At 37.8% G+C, this 24,663-nt stretch overlaps 1 protein-coding gene across 1 annotated transcript; it reads left to right on the top strand.

The window, feature by feature from the left end:
- Window positions 1-376: 376 nt before the first annotated feature.
- On the top strand, window positions 377-24,222 carry LOC121260211 (protein HUA2-LIKE 3-like). The gene is made up of 16 exons (XM_041162049.1): window positions 377-884; window positions 1,427-1,509; window positions 10,835-12,946; window positions 13,120-13,579; window positions 14,415-14,523; window positions 14,623-14,735; window positions 14,950-15,137; window positions 15,218-15,686; window positions 15,794-16,220; window positions 16,338-16,517; window positions 21,013-21,260; window positions 21,367-21,443; window positions 21,563-21,624; window positions 22,154-22,272; window positions 23,656-23,823; window positions 23,913-24,222. Exons 1-16 carry the CDS (start codon window positions 762-764, stop codon window positions 23,943-23,945), a joined length of 4,971 nt encoding a protein of 1,656 aa, XP_041017983.1. The 5' UTR covers window positions 377-761; the 3' UTR covers window positions 23,946-24,222.
- Window positions 24,223-24,663: the final 441 nt, after the last annotated feature.

Here is a 24,663-nt window from a genome sequence, read left to right as displayed (position 1 = left end):
TTCATATGTCAATTTTGCAAAATTGAAAATTGAGGCATCGAACCGCAAAAACATAAAAACTCAAAGCACTGATTTTGCAATTAACTATTTTTTAAATGAGTTGCACGAAATAATTTTGTTAAAAAAAAAAATGTTATGTTTAGGAAGACTATATAATGGGCCTAAGCCCAAGAGGACAAAGCAGAAAAGTTGGAGTTCAGACTGAGTTTAGAGTCAAAGCCCACCACAAGCGGCAGAAGGGCACAGAACAGAACCTATCAGCTTCGGAATGATTCGTTGGGGAAAGTGGGTGACATGCACATGCACTTTGTATTGCCTTCCAGACAGTATCTAAGCCGTAGATTCATACAAGGCCGCAATTCCTGCGCATGTTAGCCCACTCCTCTAAATCATTTGGAAATTACGCTCCCACCCAGCGTATACTAGCCTGCCCAGTGCCCACCACCTAACCAACTCATATCTTTCCGTGTATCCCCCTTCTTCCACAACATCCACCTCTCTCTCTCTCTCTCTCTCTCTCTCTCTCTTTGTTTGTGCTAAATTAGGGTTTCCTGCGGAATCAGCCGTTTCTTTCTGTCTTTCTATCTCCCCCTTCTGAAACCCTCTGTGATATCAATGCCTGGAAATTTCTTCCTTGAGGATTCCGTACACGGTGCCAAACCGCTCCATTTCACGGGCTGTTTGGCCTTGTCTTTGGATATTTCGGTTCAGTCGGCTTCGACTCGCTTTCCCTGATTTATTGTTTAGGGTTCGAGTCCCCGATGCCGCCCAGCAGAAGGAAAGGGGTTAGCAAAGCCGCCGCAGCTGCCGCGGCGCGCCGGCAATGGAAGGTTGGCGATCTTGTGCTCGCCAAAGTCAAAGGGTTCCCTGCCTGGCCTGCTAAGGTATGCACTCTGCTTTATTTCTTTGAATTTTTTTTTTTTTTGTAATTTTGGATATATGCTTTATTTTACTTATAGAGAAAAAGTAAGGTGTGCACTACCTTAGTAATGGCTTTGGATAGCATGTGGATATATTTTGTGATTTTTTATGTGCTTAATTGTGTGCTACAGTTTGGGTGTTCCCTTGTTTAGTAGTGTTGTGGATTTGAAGGACAAAGGTGTAAATTTGTGATGTTTATTGGGTTTCTATTCACGTGATCTTGGTATGAATATTTTGTTACTATTTTTAAGCTAAGATTTTTCTGGGTGAGTTGGTATCAGGCTCCGGTTCTGGTTTTATGCCAATATACATTTTTTTTATAGGTTAGTTTTATAATATACGAACTATCTAATCACGAATATTTGAAGTTAGAATAAAGTTTGTATGTGAATTGTTTGATTTGGCTTGGGGTTGTTGAAGCTCGCTTGAAACTTCTTTTGGAAGGCTTTAAGAATAGGTGCGGTGGTTATTTAATTTGGCTTATAAGGTTGATATCTGATCGCAGGTAGGAGAGCCAGAGAGATTGGGTTTCACAGCTGATTGGAAGAAAGTGGTCGTCCACTTCTTTGGCACCAAGCCGGAACAGATGTAAGTACTCTGGGCAATTGATATGATTTGATACATAGTTTTTGGATTTCTGGTAAGTTGTATTGTGGAATGCTTCTCTCCCTCTCCTCTTTTCCTTTTCAATTCGTGCTCTTTTCAATTCTGTATAGAAGGCATGAAAAGTTTTTCAGTTCCCCGCAATTGAAAGGAGTGGTTTCATCGCATCTGAATCTACCAATGGACTATATATATTTTCTGTATAGTGGGGGCATTATTGGTCCTTTGGATATCCACAAAAGGAAGCTGTCCTCTAGTTGGTTTGTAGTGGTGTTGGCATGGTGAAAGAAGGTTGTCTTTCGTGCAGCAGATAAAAACATTGCTTTTTTCTACTTCTATAGTTGAGTACACAACTCATGCACAATGGATTGGAACCGCTCTTCTAACGTCAACCCTTCAATTTTGACTGTGTTAAGAATGGTTCTGATGCTTTCATGTATGTTGGTTGGAATATGATTCCATTACTACTTTACTGATTATGGATCTAGTTGTTAACCTTTTGCTAGGGAATATCTTATATTGTGTTGTACTAGGTGAGTGTGCTCGTTGTGAAACTAATATGTTCTGATCTTTTGTTTCATAGAATAGGCTTTGCCATCACCCTCTATGCTGCGGCAGTTTTTTTGGAGGTTTGAATTCCCTGGAACTGTCCAGGAGCAGTTGGTTGATCCACAAAGCCAGTGGTAACTCCAGTAAAATTGTAACAAACTTTTCTATGGATCTCTAATACAACAAAGTCTCTTGAAATACATGCATCAATTTGGGGAATTTTTGCGTTCATATGAGAAGATTTGCTTGCACTTTTGAATTGTAGTCAGTCCATTTCATTTTCCTACAGGCTTTTGGAACCTCAAATCCTTTTTGCACAATAAAAACTTTCTGTGATTCTGTTCTGGTTTTGTTTTGGTGATCTGAATTCATCTAAAAACTTGTCATAATGATAAGGAGTAGATGCTGTCACTGTGTGGAAACTTGGGAAGTTATTTTATTAAATGTTCAGAAGTATCAACTAAATTTTGAATTGATATGAATAGCTTAGTTAAATCACCAAATGCAACCTTTTAATTGAAAATTCATATCTCCAAATACAATGTTGTTGTTAGACTATTGTGAATGAGCTCAATAGTATATGAGGAAGGATTTTCAAATGAGGTTTAGCTCGTTGGGTTTGGAGTGTGGGTCAACATCAGAAGGGGTTGGGGATTTTTCTCATTTTGTTAGTGTTGAGGTGGGGGATGGGTTAAGAGTTAGATTATAGTATGTTGTAGGATCAACCTTTGAAGGTCTCCCAGTTTTGTTTAGTTATTAGTAGTTGTAAGGAGGCTTCATTAGTTGGACTTATGCAGATTTTTGCTAATGGACCACTGTGGAACATTACTTATATCAGATCACCACATGGGTGGGAGTTGAAGCAATTTCGTCATCACTAACTATATTCTGTAAAGGTGAACGGGCGGAGGATAAAATACTTGGATTCCCTCCAAAATTGAACATTTGAGGTCCTATCTTTTTTCGTTATGTGCACCCACCCGTGGGTAGCCCAAGTGGTAAGGGTGAACTTGTGTGCATGAGCCCCATGCCACATGTTCGATTCTAGCTTGGATCAAATTGCGATTTAAGTGGGAGACCATGGTGGTGGGTTGCTGTGCTAGTGTCCCTGGGAGTTTAGGTTCCATGGGTGAGTCCTAAGGACTCTGCCGTGGGGTCATTCCCTTTTCATAAAAAAAAAAAAAAAAAAAAAAATATTATGTGCTAAACCTTTTGAGTCAAAGTCTCATTCCCTTTGAAGGTAGCATTTTTAGGGTTGGATGGAAGCCCTAAGGAAGATTCTTATGGTGGATAATTTGAGAGATAGGCGACTTATAATAATGGGTTGACGTTGTATGTGCAAATGGATCGAGACAAGCACTAATTATCGTCTACTTTGCTGCAAGCCTACAAGGTGGCTAGAGACTTATGGGTCATGCTGCAAAGGGTGATGGAGATGTTGTTGTGTTGAAAAAACCTTTTTGGCAAGCCACGATAAGGATGGTTCCTTTGCGCTTAATGTGGTGCACTTGGTGGAGCACAATGCTAGAACCTGCCTTTGCCAAGCCTAGGAAAGAGATAGCCTCTCTTGTACTCTTTTCTTTTTGGTGCTTTTTATGTGTGCATTGGCAGCTTCCTTCAAATAGGTCCTAGAGTTATTAAAAAAGAAAAAGACATATGAGTTCTAATAATAATAAAAAAAGCTACCTTGTTTTAATTGAGATGGGGTACTTGTCCTATCTTATTAGGCCATAGCTGGGCCCATACTTGTCCTACCTAAATAAATGCCCAAGTAGGTAAAGTTGCTTTTTATTTATTTATTTTTAATTAATAAGAATTTTATTATCAAGAATAGGCACAACCCAAGTACGCAGGAAGTACACATAGGAAATACCTACTATAAGCTAGAAAGCAAGAAACTACGATAGAAACAGATTCAGTATATTATCATCATTCCTTACAAAGATCCTAGCCCACAAACTCAAAGTAGAAAAGAAAAAATAACGAAGATCTTCAAAAGAATTCTTTGTCTTCAAAACATCTCTCATTCATTTCCAGCCATATACACCACATTAAACACAAATGAATCATTCTCCATCTGGCAGTAACACATTTCCTTGCCTTGAAACCACACCAACATGCAAGGAGATCCACAATTTCCTTAGGCATCACCCAATATAAACCTGTTCGACCAATAACCTCATTCCACAAAGACTTTGCCACCTCACAATGTAAAAAAGGATGATTTACAGATTCACCATCCTTCTTGCACATGACACACCAATTAGCTATACACAAACCACGTTTTCTAAAGTTATCCGTGGTCAATGCTTTCCCTAGAGCAACCACCCAATTGAAGAACGCCATCTTAGTAGGTACCTTCACCCGCCAAATGCTTTTCCAAGGGAATACGCAGCCAGAATGACAATTAAGCTCCTTATAATAAGAACTGATTGAAAACCTGAAATTTCCATCATGATCCCACAATAGCCCGTCCTCTCTTCCCTGCATCACTTTTGAGTTTCTTCCCAGAAAATCTAAAACAACATTCACTTCCTAGTCATTTGCATCTCTAATAAAGTCAACATTCAATAGAATATTATTATCCGTACATTGAAGGTAATCTGCCACAACAACATTTTGATCCCTTGCAATTAGGGATGTCAAATCGTGTTTACGGGTCATGTTCGCGTTGTGTCGTATCGTGTCAAGACATTTATATTATACTATATGGGTCAATCTGAACACGATCCGTTAAGTTTATCGTGTCAAAATCTCAAACCCTAACACGACCTATTAACATAATGGGTTGACACGACGCAACCCATTTTGACCCGTTAGTGAATAGTACAAAATAGGTTAACATGATCCGACCCGACCCGACCCAACTCATTTCAACCTTTTATGTAAATGGGTTGAATAGACCCGAAATTAATCCGTTTGACCTGATTAAGTTTAGCATAATTTTATATAAATGTTAAAATCACAATATCTATAAAAAAATATGAAACTAACTACAAATCCAAAATTACAATCCCAACAATTTTACATTTAGGTATAAAAGTATAATTGTAACTCTAATTTCCTTAATGGGTCATAACGGGTTGACCCGTTATCAACCCGTTAAGCAATTGTGCCTTAACGGGTCAATCCGTTTTTGACCTGAACGCATTAAGACTAAACTCAAACCCACTATTATCGTGTTGTGTTCGTGTTGGGTTAACGGGTCGTATTATATATTGCCACCCCTACTTGCAATCCTATAAAGAGATGAAAAATTTGATTTAAGAGCTGATTCCCCACACCAAATGTCATGCCAAAAGAGAATCCTCTTCCCTTTCTCCACCTTAAATTTAATATGTTTAGAAAACTCCCCCCAACCTTTCGTAGTACCCTTCCATAACTCACCCCATATGCTTCTCTAACTTCATTAGAACACCAATCCCCCCACCCACTCCCATATTTAACAGCAATAGCATTCTTCCATAAAACATCTTTCTTTTCATGATATCTCCAAAGCCATTTTCCAAGGAGTGCTTTATTAAACAACCTCAAATTTCTAACTCCCAATCCTCCACAAGAAACCAGTTGACAAACCTTATTCCAACTAACCAAATGAAACTTCTTTTCCTCTCCTATTCCTCCCCCTAAGAAATTACGATAAATATTCTCAATTCCACTAGCAACCCCAGCCGTTAAAGGGAAACGTGAAAGAAAATACGAAGAAAGATTAGACAATGTACTCTTTATCAAAGTAATTCTCTTCCCTTTAGACAAATATAACCTTTTCCATCCATCCAACCTTCTCTCAATCTTCTCAATTACCCCATCCCATATCAAACAGATTTGTGAGGAGCTCCCAAGGGAAGACCAAGATACTTCAGCGGCAGTGAAGCAATCTTACACTTCAAAATATTAGCCAAATCTGAAATATTACCTACGGCACCCACCGGTACAATTTCAGACTTGTTTAGGTTAATCCTGAGACCCGAGACAGCTTCACAACATAACAATAATGCTCTCAAAGATCAAATATGTTCTTGATTGGGCTCACTGAAAATCAATGTGTCATCAGCAAAAAGGAGATGAGATAATTTCATGCTATTCCGTTCCTCATTGCCCACCTCAAAACCCAAAAAGTACATTCCTTCTACCGCCGCTTCCAACATTCTACTCAATGCATCCATGATAAGGATGAAAAGAAAAGGAGATAGCGGATCTCCTTGTCTCAAACCACGTGAACTATTAAAAAACCCAACCGGAGTGCCATTCACCAAAATGGAAAATCTCGACGTTGAAATGCAATATTTGATTCATATACACTATTTCTCTCCAAAACCATATCTCCCAAGCAAATACAAGAGAAAATCCCAACTAATATGGCCATACGCTTTTTTCATGTCCAATTTAATCAAAATTCCAGATTCATTAGATTTAATTCTGCTGTCCACATACTCATTAGCAACTAATACCAAATCAATAATTTGTCTCCCTCTTACAAAGGCATTTTGAGATTTCGATATAATATTTCCCAACACGCCACTCATACGATTAGCTAACACCTTAAGAGATTATCTTGTATACCCCATTCACCAAACTAATAGGCCGAAAATCCCCCATCTCCACAGCCCTTACCTTTTTGGGAATAAGTGCTATAAATGTAGCATTGAAACTTTTCTCAAATTTCATAAATGTATAAAATTAATGAAAAAACTTCATAATATCCTCTCGCACTATATCCCAACAAGAGTGAAAAAAAGCCATTGAAAAACCATCCGGACCAGGAGCCTTATCCCTTGCCATTCCTCTAACCACATCGAGAACTTCATCCTCTTCAAAAGCTTTCTCCAACCATTCTACACTTGACTGATCAATAGAGTCAAAAAACAGTCCATCAAGCTTTGGTCTCCATGAATATTCTTCTCTAGACAACTTCTCATAAAAATTGACAATGTGATCCTTAATGACCTCTTGATCTGAAATGATGTTTTCACCATCATGAAGAACCTCAATTGCATTATTTCTTCGATGAAAGTTCGCCATTCGGTGAAAAAATTTCGTGCACTTGTCACCTTCATTCAGCCAAAGGACCTGGGATTTCCATCTCCAAGAGATTTCCTCCATTAAAGTGATCTTCTCTAAATCATCCACAACCACTTTTTTTTCTCTCCAATTCCTCAATGGATAAGTCCCCCCAATAGCTCCCTTTCCTCCAAACTTTGCAACTGCTGCATCAAAAGTTTCATTTTATTTTCCATGTCCCCAAACTCCTCAACATTCCACTCCTTCAAATCTGTTTTTAATGTTTTAAGTTTACCAGCCAATACAAAGCTTGGAGTACCAGAAAAAGAGTATGAAGACCACCACATTCTCACCCTATCCACAAAACCCTCAGCCTTTAACCACATATTTTCAAATTTAAAATACCTTAGTCCTCTAAAAGTGCCCCCACTCTCCAACATAATAGGATAATGGTCAAAACGCAATCTCGGTAACCTTTTCTGCCTCAAATCAGGAAAACAGACCTCCCATGAATCTGAAACCAGAAATCTGTCTAGCCTAGACCATGCCCTTCCACTGGACCACGTAAAATTTCCATCCACTGTCGGAAGATCGATCAAACCAAGCTCAAAAATCAGATCAGAAAAAGTATTCATGGCATGAAAGAAATAATTATCCCCCACTCGCTCACTAGGGAACCGAGTAATGTTAAAATCCCCTCCAAAACATCAAGGAACATCCCAACAGCAGTAAACACCCGCCATTTCATCCCATAAAATACTCCTACCATTATCCACGTTAGGACCATAAATCTCCGCAAAAGCCCATTCAAATTCATCATCCACAGATTTGAATCGACAAGCAACCAAAAACTCACCCACATAATGATCTACCATCTCTACTAACCTCCTATCCCACATAATAATAATACCACCCGAAGCCCCTTTCGAAACTAATTCAATCCATCCCACACATTGACAGCTCCATAAACTGTTCACAATTGTCTGATTAACCAACTTCAGCTTGGTTTCTTGAAAACAAATAACATCAGCACTCCACTTTCGAATCATATTCTTTACCCGAAGACGTTTTCTATAATTGTTCAGCCCCTCACATTCCAAGGTAAAGTTGCTACTATGGTTATGCCAAAGGAGAGAGAGTTTCAACCTTTGGTTCCCTCTTACCGTTTTTGCTATTTCTTTTTTTATATAAAAAAAAAGGTACTTTATATAAATAGACTTATTAGTGGGTCTTGAACCCAAGGTCTCACCGTCCACTTTGATCGTATGGGAGAAGGAGATGTCATTTGTCTAGGACCCCAGGTTTGCGATGTAACTTCTCATTCCTCTTCTTTTTTATGCTCAAAGTGACATTCTAGTAATTATTTTACTTCTTTCTTCTCATAATATCTTAGTTGCTAATTGCACAATTTTATGGAAAAAAAAATCTTTCAAACTTTTAACATAGTTCTCCAAAATTGTCCGTTTAAAAATATGTAATGCATAAATTGAGGCACATAGGCTTCATTCTATTAATAAGGGTATTATGGGAAGTAATAACACATATAGGACAAGGACCAAGCTAGCCCTTCTTATGAAAGAACTATAAATTCCCAGGTGTGTTATGTAAGCTGGACTTTGAGTAGGTCTATGATCACGTAAATATGATATTTTTGCTGTATCTAGGAACGATGGTGTTAGTGGATTGCACACTGCATCTATATGACGCGATTCTTGGTTTTATGGTATCCCTTCCTGTTTTACAATAGTTCCCTCCTGTGGCTTGCAACAAGGGGGACTTTTATCCCCTCCATTTTTTGTGGTGGTTATGGAAGCTTTGAGCAAAATGTTATGCGCAATGGTGGGTAGGGGGTGCTTATTAGCTTTTTCAGTGGGAAGAAGGAACACGAATGGATTGCAAGTGTCTAGTCTTCTTTTCGCGTATGACACTGATATTTTGTAAGGATGACCAACAACAAATCCATCATTTACCTTGTTTTTTTTTTTTTTTTTTTGAGTCGGTATCAGCTTTGAGGGTCAATTTGGTTAAGTTAGAACTAGTCCTGATTGCCAATGCGGTAGACAAATGGGCATTGGCAAGTATCCTCAGGTATAGGGTGACATCTTTGACCCTGAAGTACTTGAGTCTTCCCTTGGGGGCTTCATACAAGACAAAGTCGATTTGGGATGACATTATTGAGAAAATGGAAAGGCAATTGATAGGTTGGAGACATCTTTATCTGTCAAAAGGGGTTCGGATCACTCTCATCAAGAGCTCTTATCGAGTCTATCCCCTTATTTCTTGTCCTTATTCCCAATCCTGGTAGGTGTGCAAGGCATCTTGAGAAGCTCTAGGTGGACTCTTTGGCTTGGAAGATACACAAACATCACCTAGTCAGGTTGCCCTTGATTTGGGCTCTAGCTCCTAGCAATGGTTTGGCAGTCAAAAACTTGTTCATGTTTGATAGGGCATTGTTGGGAAAGTGGCTATGGCATTATTTAATGGGAGAGGGGCTTTATGGGGATTAGTTGTGGAGGTAAAGTATTGAAGCATGTGCGGTGATTTGTGCACTAATGTGGTCAATGGGCCATTTGGAGTGGGGGTGCGGAAAAAAATCCCTCAAGGGTGGGGGGCTTTTTTATATGAGGTGGGGGATATGTCAAGAATCAGGTTTTGGTAGGATGTGTGGTGTGGGGATCAGGCCCTTAAAGAAAATTTATCCAGATTTGCATAGTATCTCATCATGCAGGGAGGTCTCAATGGTTGATTTTTTTAGCTGACTAATGACTGCCCACAATGGAATTTCCTTCATCATATTGGTGTTGGATTGGGAAGAATCTGGCAAGTGGACTCTGTCACTTCACTCCGCAAATCATTTTATCATGTCCTACACCTGCTGGTTATACAGTCCTTTCCCTTGAAAAGTATCTGGAGGAACAGGGCTCCCTCAAAAATGGATTTCTTCATTTGCATGACGGCATAGGGTAGATCCTAACAATGGATAATATTAAGAAGTGACACATATTGGTGATGGATTCGTGTTGTATGTGCAAGAAGAGTGAAGAAATTGTAGATCATGTATTGCTTCACCATGAAGTGGCTATAGGACATTGTGGCAGCAATATTCCAGTTTCTTGGAGTGGAATGGGTGATGCTATGCCGTGTGGTAGAGCTAATGGCGGCTTGGGGGGCTCTAGAGGTGGAGCCATGGGTTCAAAGGTTGGAAGGATGGTGTGTTTGTGTTTGATGTGGAGTATTTGGAAGGATTGCAATGCCCGAAATTTCAAAGATTGCAAAAGTACTTGAAACACTGCAAAATTGTTATTTTTTTAACATCTTGTGTGTTGTGTGGTCGTACATATTTACTATTCAGCTGGTGCAGGGAATATAAATATATAACCTTTTTCTGAAATAATGTCATATTAATATGTCATACCAATGTGGTATACTTGTAATAGTGACTTCCACTTTTTTTTTTGATAAGTAATGGTGACTTCCACTTTTATTTGAGGTTTCTTTTCTTAGTTACTCTATATTGAGAGCTAATGCAATATGGATTCTGATATAGGAGTTTGTCATTGTAACTGTTGCCTCTTACCTTACATCTGTTTTTAACTTTTAGCATTTTCACTTGGTGGTGAGTTCACTTGTTTGCCTTGGACATCCATTATTTGGTGATTTTAAAACCTCTGTGATTTTTTTCATTCAGGTATCTTATACAAGTCTAATGTGAATTTAGGTAGTGACTTTCCATTATTCTAATGGATATTTTTTTATTCAGAGGCTTCTGCAATCCTGCTGATGTTGAAGCATTTACTGAAGAGAAGAAACAGTCTCTTCTGGTCAAACGGCAGGGCAGGAGTGCTGATTTTTTACGGGCCATACAGGAGATTATTGATAGTTATGAGAAGTTAAAGGAACAGGACCAACTCAACAATTTTAACTCCAATGATGATTTGACACCAGCAAAGGGCGGGGATTCAGTAGATTTATCAGCCAGGCACCTTGGAGAAAATGATCAGAAAGAAGCTTCTGAAGCGACTCTTAATTCAGAGTTAAAAACTTCGTATTCTACAATAGATAAAAATGAGCCAAGTCTTCTGGTTGAGGGTACCTTAGATGCAACACCCAACTTTGATATGCTTAATAAAGAAGCCTTAGGGGAGGAATCCGCTGATACTGCAGTGGTTACAGAAACACCTTCGTTGACTACTTACTATTCAAAAAAAAGATCTAGTCTCTCACAACCACGGAGCAGTGTCACACAAACAAAGGCTCAAAGGTCTAGAAGCTCATCAAGGCTGGAATCCCGTCGATCCCAAAGCTTCATGATGCCATGTAATGGAGGTGGCAAGAATGCTGGAGACATAATAGCCAATGTAATTCCAGATGGTTCTTTAAGAAGGAATAAGAGGATCAGGAAATCATCAGATGTGTCTGAGTCAGATGATGTTGATTCTGCTGCTTTTGTTTCAAATGGTAGCATTGAAGGAAATAGTTCTGAAATTGCAACAGTTGACTCTGATGCCTTCAGTCTAAATGAAGGTAGCACGATAGAGTCTGGTTGTAAACTTGAGCACTCTGACATGGTTGTTGAATGTTTGGATGGAGATTTTAAGTTGAGCAAAGCACTTGATCTTCAAATAAAGGCTGTTTTCATTAAGAAGAAAAGGAAACCAAACAGAAAACGAGTAACTAATAATACAGCTGGGCCTCCCGCTACATTGGACAAGGACATGGGTTTGGAGGTTTTAGCGCAGAATGCCAGTCTAAATTCACAAAGTTATGAAAAGATGAATGAAAGGTGTTTGAAGGAAGATGGAGATGAGCACCTACCTTTGGTGAAACGAGCAAGGGTGCGGATGGGAAAATCATCTTCTGTGGAGGAGCTCAGCTGCTGTTCACAAACAGAAGGGAGAATTATGGAGGAATTGATGGTTAATCGATCAGAGCAGATTGGCATTGCTGCGAAAGGTGACAATAATAATCTTGCTGACGGGGACTCATGTTTGGTGAATGGAACTCTGGATAATGTATCATCACCTTCAGAACGTTGCAATCAACTTTTGGCAAATAGAACTCTGCCTTGGAAAGTTCGGAATGAACAATCATTTGGCTGCTCAGTGGATGGCGAAGCTGCTTTACCTCCATCTAAACGGCTTCATCGTGCTCTGGAAGCCATGTCAGCCAATGCTGCTGAAGAAGGTCGAGTATGTAATGAAGCATCACCTACCTTAAAGACTCTAGATAGCGGCTGTTATATCCCTCACATGGCTGGGGAAAGCAAAGTAGGGAATGGTCTGGATTTGCTGTATATGGACTCTCATGGCAGTATTTCTACTCCAGTTGGAGGTTCTGGATTTGCTACAAGTCTAAATCCAATAATCTTGGAGGAAAATATTAAATCATCAATGGATATGGACTTCTGCAATCAGCCGGTTGATATTTATAAGACCCAAAAGGATAAATCTTCCGAGGATGTCTTCCCTGATGCTGGGGACCATATTGATTTAGGGTCTTTTGGCACTCATGCTGTTAGAACTACAGTTCCAACACAAAGTCCAGGGTATTTGTCTCCAAATATTGGTGAAAGACAGGCTAATTCTGGTTTCAATGAGACTTCATCGGTTCCTTTGTCATCTCCAAAGAATGGAGATGATACGGAAAATACCCAATCGAGCAATTGTAAAACCAAAATTTGTGATAAAGGTGTTGGTCCTTCAGAGAATACTGGGATGAGTGCAGGCCCTGTCTCCTGTTTTAAAGAGATTCTTAAAGCTTCACCTGGGAAGTGTTCCTTTGCACTTCAGTACAGGGCAGAGGTGGGTGCTGGTTGTGAGGATGATAAATGTTCGGAGCGTTCGCTGGATGAGAAACAGAAAGTAAACGGCATGTAAGCATATTTTTTATACCCTACCATATTAAAGATCACATGAGCTCTATATTTCTTCTTAGAACTTAATCTAAATACTATAGTAATTTCTTCTCTAATTACTTATAAAAAAAAAAAAAAAGGAAGTATTTTCTGCTCTAATTGTTCGTTGCTTTCGTACTTATTTGTTTTAGGTGTGAGGTTGTTAAAGATGTCAAACATTATCATTCAAAGGAGCGTCCTAGTTCTAGTTCCTTTTCTGATGATCACCTTGGTGAAAAGGACATCTTGGGCATCAGGTCAAGTCCATCAACAACAGATGCGGGAGATTCTCTTGCACAAGCATCTCCCCTCCATACCTCAAATCATAACATGTCCACTTCAGATAGTAGTACTTTTGTTCAAAATAATGGCAGCTGTACTCCTTATATGCATTTGCATTGCAAGAAAACTTTGTGTGCTTCACTTGTTGAAGAAGAAAAAATTGAGTCAGCGGCAACTCAAAGACCAAAATCTGTAGGCAATCATGGGGAGGCACATGTTGCTCTATCATCTTTTGAGGCAATGCTTGGAACATTGACAAGGACAAAGGAGAGCATCGGTCGGGCCACACGCATTGCTATTGACTGTGCAAAGTTCGGTGTGGCTGCTAAGGTAGGATAATGTTAAAGCTGTGGAATGTTCTAATTTAATTAGGAAGGGTATTAATTGAAGAATGTGTCCTTTGTTTTTTCCCCTTTTCCCTTCGAACTTTCCTGTTGGCTCTTGTTAAGCAATTGGCACTTTTTGTAAAGTGACAATTCTGTCAGGGATGAGGTAAATAATAAAATTCTTATATAATTGTTTCTGGGGTGTAAGAAGCTTATCATATGTGCTATGAGTATCTCCTTTTGAAATTTTATTTGCGCTGTAATTGATCCAGTCAAATCTTTTGCAGAGTTCTTCCTAGGTTGTTTTTTGTTTTTTGGTTTTTTACAATTTTAACTTTTTGTTTCTTATGGTATAGTTTCTGGGGTGGATGACCCTTATCAATGTGTGCTGAGTACCTCCTTTTGAATTTTTATATGCACAGTTATTGAGCCAGTCGCTCTTTTATGGAGTTCTTCCTAGACTGAATTCTTTTTTTGCAATATTTTTTTCCTTATTTTCTTTTGCTCTGAATTTTTCATGTGTAGGAAGAACTTCAGAAGGGTGCGTATATATGATATACCGCGATTCTTGTTTATAAATTCTGACTAGTTGACAAGAACTGCAAATGTAGTATGATTATACACCATTCATAAAGCTTGCCAGTTTATTACACACTTTTACAATCATGCTTCTCCAGGCTGTAAAACGCATCTTATGTTATCCGAAGAGTTCTCTTGGCCCTGGCCTAACCCTTGGATTGTCTTTCATTGCATTATTTTAAGTTGCATTTGAAGTATAAACTGCTGTATGGACTGTGTTTCATTCAATCCATTGTTTACTTTTTTATTTTATAAATCAGGTGGTGGAAATCCTTGCTCGAAATTTGGAAACGGAATCAAGTTTACATCGGAGAGTGGACTTATTCTTCCTTGTAGATTCTATTACTCAATGTTCTCGAGGTTTGAAAGGTGATGCATCTATTGTTCTCTTATACTACAAGAAAACTAGTTAAATAGATGCAAACTGTGAGGGATTTGTTGACGTTAAAATGGAGTTTGAATTTTCAGGTGATGTTGGTGGTATCTACCCTTCTGCTATCCAAGCAGTGCTGCCACGCTTATTGTCAGCTGCTGCTCCTCCTGGAAATACGGCACACGAAAATCGTAAGCAGTGTCTTAGGGTAAGTGAAATTCTTTTTAAATAGGAATGACAAATTCATCTCAAATTGTGTCCTGATTTGCTTTATGGTTCATTTTTTTTTTTTTTTCCTGACAAGTAAGAAGATATTTTATTGATATAGAGATAGGCATAGCCCAAGTACACAGGAGGTATACATGTGATTACACCTATTTAGGATCTACCATGCTACTTAGCTCCTCTTTCTTTTGGTTTAGGTTTTGAGACTTTGGTTAGAAAGGAAGATCCTTCCAGAATCCATTGTACGTCACCATATGCGGGAATTGGATTCCCTTAGCGATTCATCTTCTGCTGGTCCCTACTCTCGGCGCTCATCAAGGACCGAAAGAGCCTTAGATGATCCTGTTAGAGAAATGGAGGGTATGCTTGTCGACGAATATGGAAGGTTTGAATTTACTTGATATGTTTTCCTTTTATCTCATTTACTCTCAAAATACCTGTTTCAAGATTTTTTATGTTGCACAGCAATTCAAGCTTTCAGCTTCCTGGGTTTTGTATGCCCCGTATGCTCAAGGATGACCATGAAGGAAGTGATTCTGATGGAGAGAGTTTTGAAGCAGTCACTCCTGAGCATAATTTCGAATCTCGTGAAGAACATGAATCGATCCCTGCAATCAAAAAGCATAGACATATCTTGGAAGATGTTGATGGTGAACTTGAAATGGAGGACGTGGCTCCCTCTTGTGAAGTGGAATCAAGTTCATCTTTTCAAGTTGCTGAAGTCAATGCTGTTCAGACTTTGCTTAATCAGTATGAACAGCATATTCCACTGCCCTTTGCTCCCCCACTTCCTCAAGATGTGCCACCTTCATCCCCACCACTACCGTCATCCCCTCCACCTCCTCCTCCTCCGCCACCCCCTATCCCCCCTCCATCTTCTACGTCTGATACCTACACCTGTGGTGTTGATTCCCAGCTTTACATGGGTACACATGTGCGTCCCTGTTCTTGGTTGTTTTTTCTTTCTTTCTTTTGAGTGTTAATATAGAACTGAACTCATTATTTGCTCTTTACTTTTTTTATTTGGGTATGTTCATGAAGAATATCCGAGACAACTTAGTTCAATCTGTGGTTCAGCAGCCTGTTGCACCAAGAGTTGACCAAACAGTACATTACCGTTCTCCTGAATGTAGAGATCCTCAAATGCAGATGCCTGAGTCTGCCTCCTGCTCTTTCAGCAATTTTTCTGTACAACCAGTGAATAACGGTCGCCAAACTAATGGTGATACCTTGCGTGATAAGGCCTACTCTTTACAACCACCTCAGCCTGCACCATCAAATCAGTTCTCTTATTCTCGGGGAGATCAGCGTGTAAGGCCTCGGAGGGATGTACCACCGCCTTCCTACTCCAGCAGATTCCACCATGTGCAGAATGTTGGTAGAGAAAACTCTTATAATAACCACGAGAGAATGAAACCGCCCCCATATGAGCTTCATGAGCGCTGGAGGTTTGCTGCACCCTTTTCAGGCAAGGTTTAAGTGCAGTTACTGAAAAAAGCAGAGCTCTGTGGGAATGTCATTTTTTGCTTGGGTATCTTTTAGTAAAATATTTTAATTAACATTTCAAGTTTTTCCCTCCACCCAGGTCCAAGATATCCTGACAAAGGAAAAATGTCATATGCGTCTGCTCCATTTGATGGCCCTCCATGTGAGCCCACAAGATTACCATGCCAGGGATGGAGATTTCCCCCTCGCACAATGAATCACAGAAACTCCATATCTGTTAGACCCCCGTTTGATGGTCCAATTCCAGTGGCAGGCAGAGGTATGTTGTTATTATATTTTTTGGACTTTATTTAATAGAGTAAGTGACAGTTAAACAATCATAGTTGCATAGGTGGCAAAGGTTTAGGTTGGATGGGATTAGATGGGGACCATGCTTGGTTCAAATCTTGTCAGATAGAAGAATTTCTTGGAGGCGCTTTTTTCTTCTTTTCCTCCTTTGCCTCGTCTGATTGCTTTACTCTCAAGTAGGGAAGTAATTCTGGAAAAACTGAAATTTCTAAAGTGGTTATCCAAGAAGTAATGTTCAATGTCTGCTGAAAAAGGAGTTATTTGAAAATGAAAAGTAGTTGTTCTTGATGTTACATTTGGGCATGAAAGAAAAAACTAATACCTACAAAATGAAAAATAAGAGAAAAACCAAGATTCTTCTACTTTATGAAAAATAAGAGATCTTCAATTTAAATCAAGTTATTGTTGTTGTTAGTCCACCTGCTTATTTTCATGTCTATTATTATTTTCCATTTTTCTCCCATCTATTTTCTTCTCTCTTTCCTTCTGTTAAAAGAGGACAGGACAATAGGTAGTCATAACCATTAACCACACACCCAAGAAAAAAACCGAAAAAAGAAAGCACTTAAAGCGCCATATACATGCCTTCTTTTTCTGATCCCCACCAGCATACCTACAGTTGAACCTATTTCCCTCCCTCATTCCTACTTTCATTCTGTCCTGTTCTTTTTTTCTTGTTCCTTAAGTTTCGTTGTCTTTTGATGATCTTCTGATTAGAGTTTGGGTGTGGTCATGTGGTTTTATAGCAAGGATTGGACTGTTATGTTGGGTTTGTGTGTGTGTGAGAGATGTTTTTTTTTTTTTTTTTTTTTTGGGGGGGGTGGGTGGGTGGGTGGGTGGGGGGGTGATTGACATTACGCTTGGGATGAATGCATGTGGGGTGGCTCAGCGAGAGCCAATTTTGGTGGAGAGAGGGGCAATGGCCAAGGACTTATCTAGTTTGGGGATGGAGATGGGGTATGAGGTGATTGGGTGAGGTGGTGATATTGGCTTTGCAAATGAGGAAATAGACCAGGGAAGGGGGCCCGAGATCAATTGTTATGTCTCTATTCAATAGATATCATTTTGCTGGCCCATTCCCCTGGCAGGAACTGCTCCTTTCCTTGAGCTCCCTGTTTAGTTCCTCCCAGTCATTGATGTGCCAGTGGGCCTCCATCATTCCCTGATCTTGTGTTTGCTGCCACAGCTTTGCATTCCCTGGAGAGATGCATTGCTTCATAAGTCGTCGTGTTTTTGGCAGTGGAGGAGTGCAGAAGTAAACAGTTTGTTAGTATTAAATTGTGTTAAGTTGTGTTGACAATACACACTCAACTCACTGCTTTCACCTACTTCTGGTAATCTTTCTAGTGCAAAGCTAGCAGCAGAGATTGTGGTTTCCATGTCTGGAACTGGCACAGCGATTGAGGGGTGGGCTGGGGGTGGGTACTGCTTGGATGAGGGCGTAAAAATGGAGAGAGAGAGAGAGAGAGAGAGAGAGAGAGAGAGAGAGGGGGGGGGGGGGGGGGAGCAAGAAAGAAAGAAAGCCTCTTTTAATAGTAACCAGTGAAACCAAATGGGGCGGGGCTTAGCTATTGGATTTAGTGTTTCTTAGAAGCTATATGATTTAGTGTTTTTATATCTGTACGAGTGCTGTACTTGTAAAAAAAAAAAAATGTGCCAGTGCTATCTCCATAATTGGATCATCAGTTTACTCAGATATTGTATTGCACTGCATGTAGGTTTTTTTTTTTTTTTTTGCGCGTCACATGTAGGTTACTAAATTCTTGTGTAAGGAGATACGTGTCATTTGCTTCAGGTCCAAGCTTTTGGCGGCCAAGATGAAGTTTAATCTAGCTAATCGGACTGGTATGTCATTGTTATTATATCTACATCAAAAGATGGAAGTTTCCTTTCTCATTTCTCCCCAAAAGATATCATATGTGACCAATATTTCCTTGAATTGCTCACATTGTTATTTGTCTCATAACTGTTAGGTATGACCCATTTTTTCATCTGGGTTCTGCGGCTTGGTCAAAAGGATCAATTTGGTATTTTATGCCATTGTGTTTACGCAGCAAGGCAGAGATCTTCAGAAAAGGGTTTGGTACAGAAGAATGGCATGTTGGCATGCCCGATATGTATATATATATATATATATATTTTGTTCCCTCTTCTGCAAATGCAGAGTGGAAGACGTTCATGTTAGAGATTTTGGAGAGCTGTAACTATAGGCTGCTGTCATTTATCTTTTCCCCCTTCCTTTTCTTTTTAATTTTCTAGTATAATTTATTTCCTGGAAGCCCTTAGTAGGGATTGTTATCAATATATATATATATATATATAAATATTTTGGGGCCAGTTATTGAAACATTTTTACTTTTCAATGCAATAATTTTTGGGTATTTCTGATTTCTCCTTCACTGCAATTATTTCATACACGGTAGGGAACATTTGTTTTTGAGATAAGATGAGTTGAGATTAAAATTAAAAGTTGAATAAAATATTGTTAAAATATATTTTTTTAATATTATTTTTATTTTGAGATTTGAAAAAGTTGAATTGTTTATTTTATTTTGATAGGAATTTGTAAAAGTTGTAATGATTAGATGAGATGAGTTTAGAGGAATTGTGAAAACAATCGAGTCCGAATTCTCAGTGTTGGTTGTGGTGTAGGCAACGAATTTTGTTAAGAATTTTTTTTATTTGTATTTCGGCAAGACTATACTTTTAATTTTAATATATTTTAGGAAAAATTATGTTTTGTATCTATCAACTATAAAGTGTCTCCACCATTTCTAGATTTGTAGCTTAATATACCAAATCCGGTAATTGTCTTATTAAATTATCAACTCTTGATAATTAACACTTAACACTCAGTCAATATATTAATTAAAGGAAAATAATAGGATTCTAGTATACCCTTAATTAATATATACAAGAAATCCCACCAAACTCCAGTCCCTTTTGGAAGATAATTAGTTGATTTATTTCATCAAACAGGTTGTGCTCAATTATCTATAAACAATGGGAAGAACTCATATATATATTGGTTGACTCTTAGTTTCATTACAAATCTAGTATTAGACTTATCTCCAAAATTATTGATCCAATGCACTCAAGTCCCATCTTGAAAATTGATCAGACATGTTAGCACTTATGGGTTGTATTAACATAAGAGAAAAGAATAGTAGAAAAATAATATATGCAGAGAGTCAGAGAAGGGGAATATATATAGACCAATTCTATTTGTTTTTTTATTTTTATTTTTATTTTTATTTATTTATAAAATTATAAACTCCTCAATATTGACCATCTGTCAGTAAACATTTATTATTCAAATCTTAGGAATTTTTGCAAGATTTTGATACAAGGGCCTGTTTAAAACTTAAATTAGATTAGACAAAAGCCAAGCACAAAATTGCTATAGGCCATAGCATTATCATCCAGTAAAGGCATAAAATGGCGGGCATATCAATAACTGATACGTAGAGAAATAATTTTTTTTTTTATATGTTTTTCTTAAATAGAATTAGCATTTCTCTTTTGTGTTTATATGTTGTTACATGGTGAGCGAAATGGTGCGGTCAGATTCTACCGATATAATTTCATTAAATGGTGCACACCTTCACGATTTCATTTTGTTTTAAAGAAAAATTCTATTCATTATTTCTACACCATACACTACAAATGATTTTCTTTATTTTTTTTTTTATTTTTTCCTTACCAAATTCGTGGTGTATGGATGATGAGTAGAAGAATTCATTTAGTTTAGTAAGAATAAAACAAAATTATAAATTCATATTTTTTACTTGGATCTCATATTTTTCCTACCTTTTTCACAAAGAATGCGCAAAACTTGCACATTCTATAATTATAAAAATTATTTTCTATTTTTTTATTCTTGAATTCAAACGCCTTTAATAGTAGTTGTGAATTAATAAAGAAATGGTTTGATCATAAAGAAATATAAAAAAAATAAATTTACAAATTGACGTGATTTGATATGATAAATTAAATTGTAAAGCTACTTTTATTATAAATTAAATTTAACGTATCAAATTGATTCATGTTAGTTTATAAATTTAATTTTGTGAAATATGTTTGTGTTTGTAGCACTTATTAATTCATAATATATTATTAAGTGATACAACTAAACTTAAATGAACTCATATATACTTATTAGACTTTATATTTATTATTTTTATATTATTAATTTTAATTTACAACGATAATATATTAAGTACTAAAAAAAAGGAGAAAGGTTAAATGTGTAAATCTTTATGAATATTGAATATAGTTATTGACATATATTCATATGTGATCAATTTGTCTTGTTTCAGACAGACGATAATAAAAAGAAGGGTTTTTTTTTTTTTACTAGAAAAATCTAAAAATGGAATGCAAATGGCCCCGTGGGAACTGGGAAAGGATAGCTCCCGGGATTTTGAATTCTTGATCCAGATGAAATGTAACCAACCACCCGTAAGGTTCCAACACTACGAAAATCAAGCTCCTCAACGTAAGCAGCTGCTGTAACGTGAGGCACTCCCGAAGTCCCCCCCTCTCAACCTCAGAACTTCTTCTGGTGCTCCAATCTCAGAAGGAAAATCCTGATAAATCGAATCAGCGTCAAATACATAAAACAAGAAAGGTGAAACTTTTCCATTCCAGAGACGCAAACATGGGTGCTTCTCAGTCAGTCACAGAGCAATCTATCCATGAATTCACTGTCAAGGTAACATTTTTACATCAGTTCTTTCACAAAACCCATCACCTTCTTGGTCTTTTCTCCCTCTCCAACATAATCTTTCTCTGAAAATTTCTTTGTGGGAATTGGGCAGGACGCGAAGGGTAAGGACGTTGAGCTCAGCATATACAAAGGAAAGGTCCTTCTTGTGGTTAACGTTGCATCCAAATGGTTCTTCACCTTCCCTTAATATCCTTCTTCTAATTTGGGTCCAAATTTATTAAAATGCTGAACAGATTCATTTTTTTCCTTCTTTTTTAATTCTGGGTTGGTTGATTTTTTATAAACAGTGGGTTTACAGATTCGAATTACACCCAGTTGACTGAGCTTTACAGCGGATACAAGGACAAAGGTTTGTGCATATGTATTAGTTTTTCAATTTCTCTAATATTTATATATAAGCATGCATCTATAGCCTTATGTGCTTTTGTATTCTGTGTGGCCAGAGGAGCTTTGCGATCCACCCATTATTGATTTTGCTGGATTTTCATATTTTTATCAGGAATTATGAAAACTCCATGAACAAGTCTTCTTTAGTCTCGTTCTTTGTCAAAGACCCATGTCAGATTTTTCTTGTAACCGACTGCTATTCTTTGAGGTCTTATGAAATAGCCGCATTATGATATTGTTATAGAATTGCCTAAATTCTAATTTGTTGGCATTTTTAAAGTAAGTATCTTGCGTGATCGCAGGTCTCAGATAATTTTGTTATGGTCATAGATAGTTGTTGTTATGGCTTATGTAATATATTCATTAGTGCTTAAGTTTTGTAGTGATCAGCTAGGTGATCAGATTCGTGCATGAGACCTTAGGTTGAAAGTTTATTGTAGTTTATTCTTTAAATTTGTGTATAGTTGACAATATCTTTCGGATGGTTGCAGGTTTGGAGATCTTGGCATTTCCATGCAATCAGTTTTTAAAACAAGAGCCTGGGACAAGTGAGGAGACGGAACAATTTGCATGCACAAGATACAAAGCTGAATATCCAATATTTCAAAAGGTAACTGGGTTTTTCTTTTCCATTGTATAGTGCTCAATTCAACAACTCTCCATAATTACTTATATAGATCAATTCCTAACACAGCCCGTGTGTGACTTAGCAACTGTCTACGGAAAGACTTCCCAATCCAATCCAATTTAAATATCTGATTCTGCCTAGTACTAACTGATACGAGATTTTATGTACACCCATAAATGAGTTTAAAATGAAATTCAAATTCCGAGGTATCACATACAGATAAAACTTGGATGTTCATGATGTTTGGAGTTCCTTTTTTATTAATTGCAAATTGAAGTGTTATTATCACTTTATTTTTTGTAATTCCATTTCAAAAGGATGAAATTTCATATTGCACCTCTGAACTACCTCTGTTTTTTCATCTTGCACGTTGAACTACCCCAACAGCCATTGGCAATTGGGATCCTAGATACCAAATTTTGAAAATTTGCACCATTGGTAAGATCACACTAAGATCGTGCCATGTCCTAGTTTTCAGTAATCTTAACAATCAGATCTTAATCTGTGGACAGATTATCAAGATTTGATAGTTTAGGGTGCAAAGTGAGAAAATGATGATATTTTGGGGGGTGCAAAATGTAGTTTTCCCTTTCAAAAGATATGCTTTGTCATAAAGATACTTTAGCTTGTAAAAGAGAAAAAAACTTCTGCAGAAACTTATTCTCCTCTCTGTCAGATGCTTTAAGTTGAGTTTATAAGTTCATGTGAATTATAAACCCCTAGGGGTTGGCTCAAGTGGTAAAGGTCTTGGAGACATTCCAACCGAAGAGTGATAGTCACCGTTTGCTGCCACAAAATATGGGTTACCCAGGATGGAACAAAGGAGATGATTACAGTTTTAATTGAAGTCGAAATGGGAAGGATAGCAGTGTTCTTTTACTAACACAGACTCAATACGTTTTCTTGTTTCCTGAGTCATTTTAAAAATTATTCTCTCTCTCCCCGTTCCAAATTCGAGAGGGTGAAGGACCAGATGTATAGCTCAGTTTTGTTCTTTTTTAGAAATTTCAAAACAATGACTGAGGGAACCACCAAAAATGGACTATATAATTGGACTCCCAAAACATGTTACAGATGGGGAGAACAAATTAGTTTTAAAAATGGCTTTCTATATTACTCTTCATGGAGAAGATTGTAATAGTTGGCATTTCATCAAAACTACTTTGTTCAACTTTCATTTATGCAATTGTGGAAGTTTATCATGCGATTTATGATGCTTGTTCACCCATGCTTATTAGATTAACTATTTGCAATTTGTGATACTCACACCTTGGGTTCAGCTTTAATTTGGATTAACAATTCCATAATTTATGTATGCCTTGGATTCACTTGTTAACAGTGGATCTCACTATCTTTTCCATCCAGGTTCGTTGCAATGGGCCAAATACAGCGCCTCTCTACAGGTTCCTCAAAGCAAGTAAAACTGGATTCATGGGGTCTAGGATAAAGTGGAATTTCACCAAGTTCTTGGTGGATAAGGAAGGTCATGTCATCGAACGCTATGGCCCAACCACTACTCCTTTGTCCATTGAGGTATCTCTCTCTCTCTAACCCACACACCATTGTGTGCTTGCCATCAAGTATGCTCATTACCCTATTGTTTATTGGTATGTTTGACGCAGGCCGACATCAAGAAAGCACTGGGAATTGCATGAGACTTAAGTAGTTGGTTCAGCTCGAATGAAGAAAGTTAATTATGGACATCAATAAATGAGCAAATGTACTATATTGGAGCCACTATCCTCTGCTGTTACGTTTTAGACATTCTCATGTCACATATCTGTATTTGCTTTTTGGTACCCCACTTCAACTGTGTCTAGTTTTTATTGTAATTGCCAGGTTCTATGTTTTTGTATGGTTTGAATGGCATTAGAACTCTATCCATTTAATATTGTTGTTCAATGGAAGTGCAAATTATTTTGTTTGGAACAATGTTCATCAAGCATGTGCATTTGTCAAGGACTTTATTAGAGAGAGCTTGAACACAAGGCTCATCTCCACCTTCATGATCAGTATTCTCTAAAAAGTTCCACAGTAATGTTCAAAACAAACAACGTTGACCATGTTTTCTCTCTCCTTTTCAGCCATTCTTCTATATTCCTTCCCAGTCATCTTTGTCTAGACTCCAACTAGTGAACTGAAGGCTTTCCCTTCCTTCTTCACAAGGGAGGATGTAATGCTCTTATGCCTCCTTTTCAAAAGCAGAATACAATCTTACCAATTCAAACTTGATTTATTAATACCAAACAGCTCAAATGGGTCGAAGCCTTTTGCACTTCATAAGACTAGCCATCCTTGTTATTGGATCAAAATAAAAAGAGTAATGCTCATCCTATGACGTAGTATTGGATGATTGGAGACTATTTATTATAT

This window comes from Juglans microcarpa x Juglans regia, chromosome 4D (assembly GCF_004785595.1).
Source record: "Juglans microcarpa x Juglans regia isolate MS1-56 chromosome 4D, Jm3101_v1.0, whole genome shotgun sequence".
In the NCBI taxonomy this organism is placed as follows: Eukaryota; Viridiplantae; Streptophyta; class Magnoliopsida; order Fagales; family Juglandaceae; genus Juglans; species Juglans microcarpa x Juglans regia.
Note: the sequence above shows the minus strand (reverse complement) of the source record. Positions and strands in the feature narration are given on the sequence as shown.

Coding starts and splice junctions, on each gene's coding strand:
- LOC121260211 (XM_041162049.1), top strand. CDS start 762: ATGCCGCCCAGCAGAAGGAAAGGGGTTAGCAAAGCCGCCGCAGCTGCC. Junction 13,580..14,414: donor AGTTCGGTGTGGCTGCTAAG/GTAGGATAATGT, acceptor TTTATAAATCAG/GTGGTGGAAATCCTTGCTCG. Junction 23,824..23,912: donor CTACTCCTTTGTCCATTGAG/GTATCTCTCTCT, acceptor TGTTTGACGCAG/GCCGACATCAAGAAAGCACT.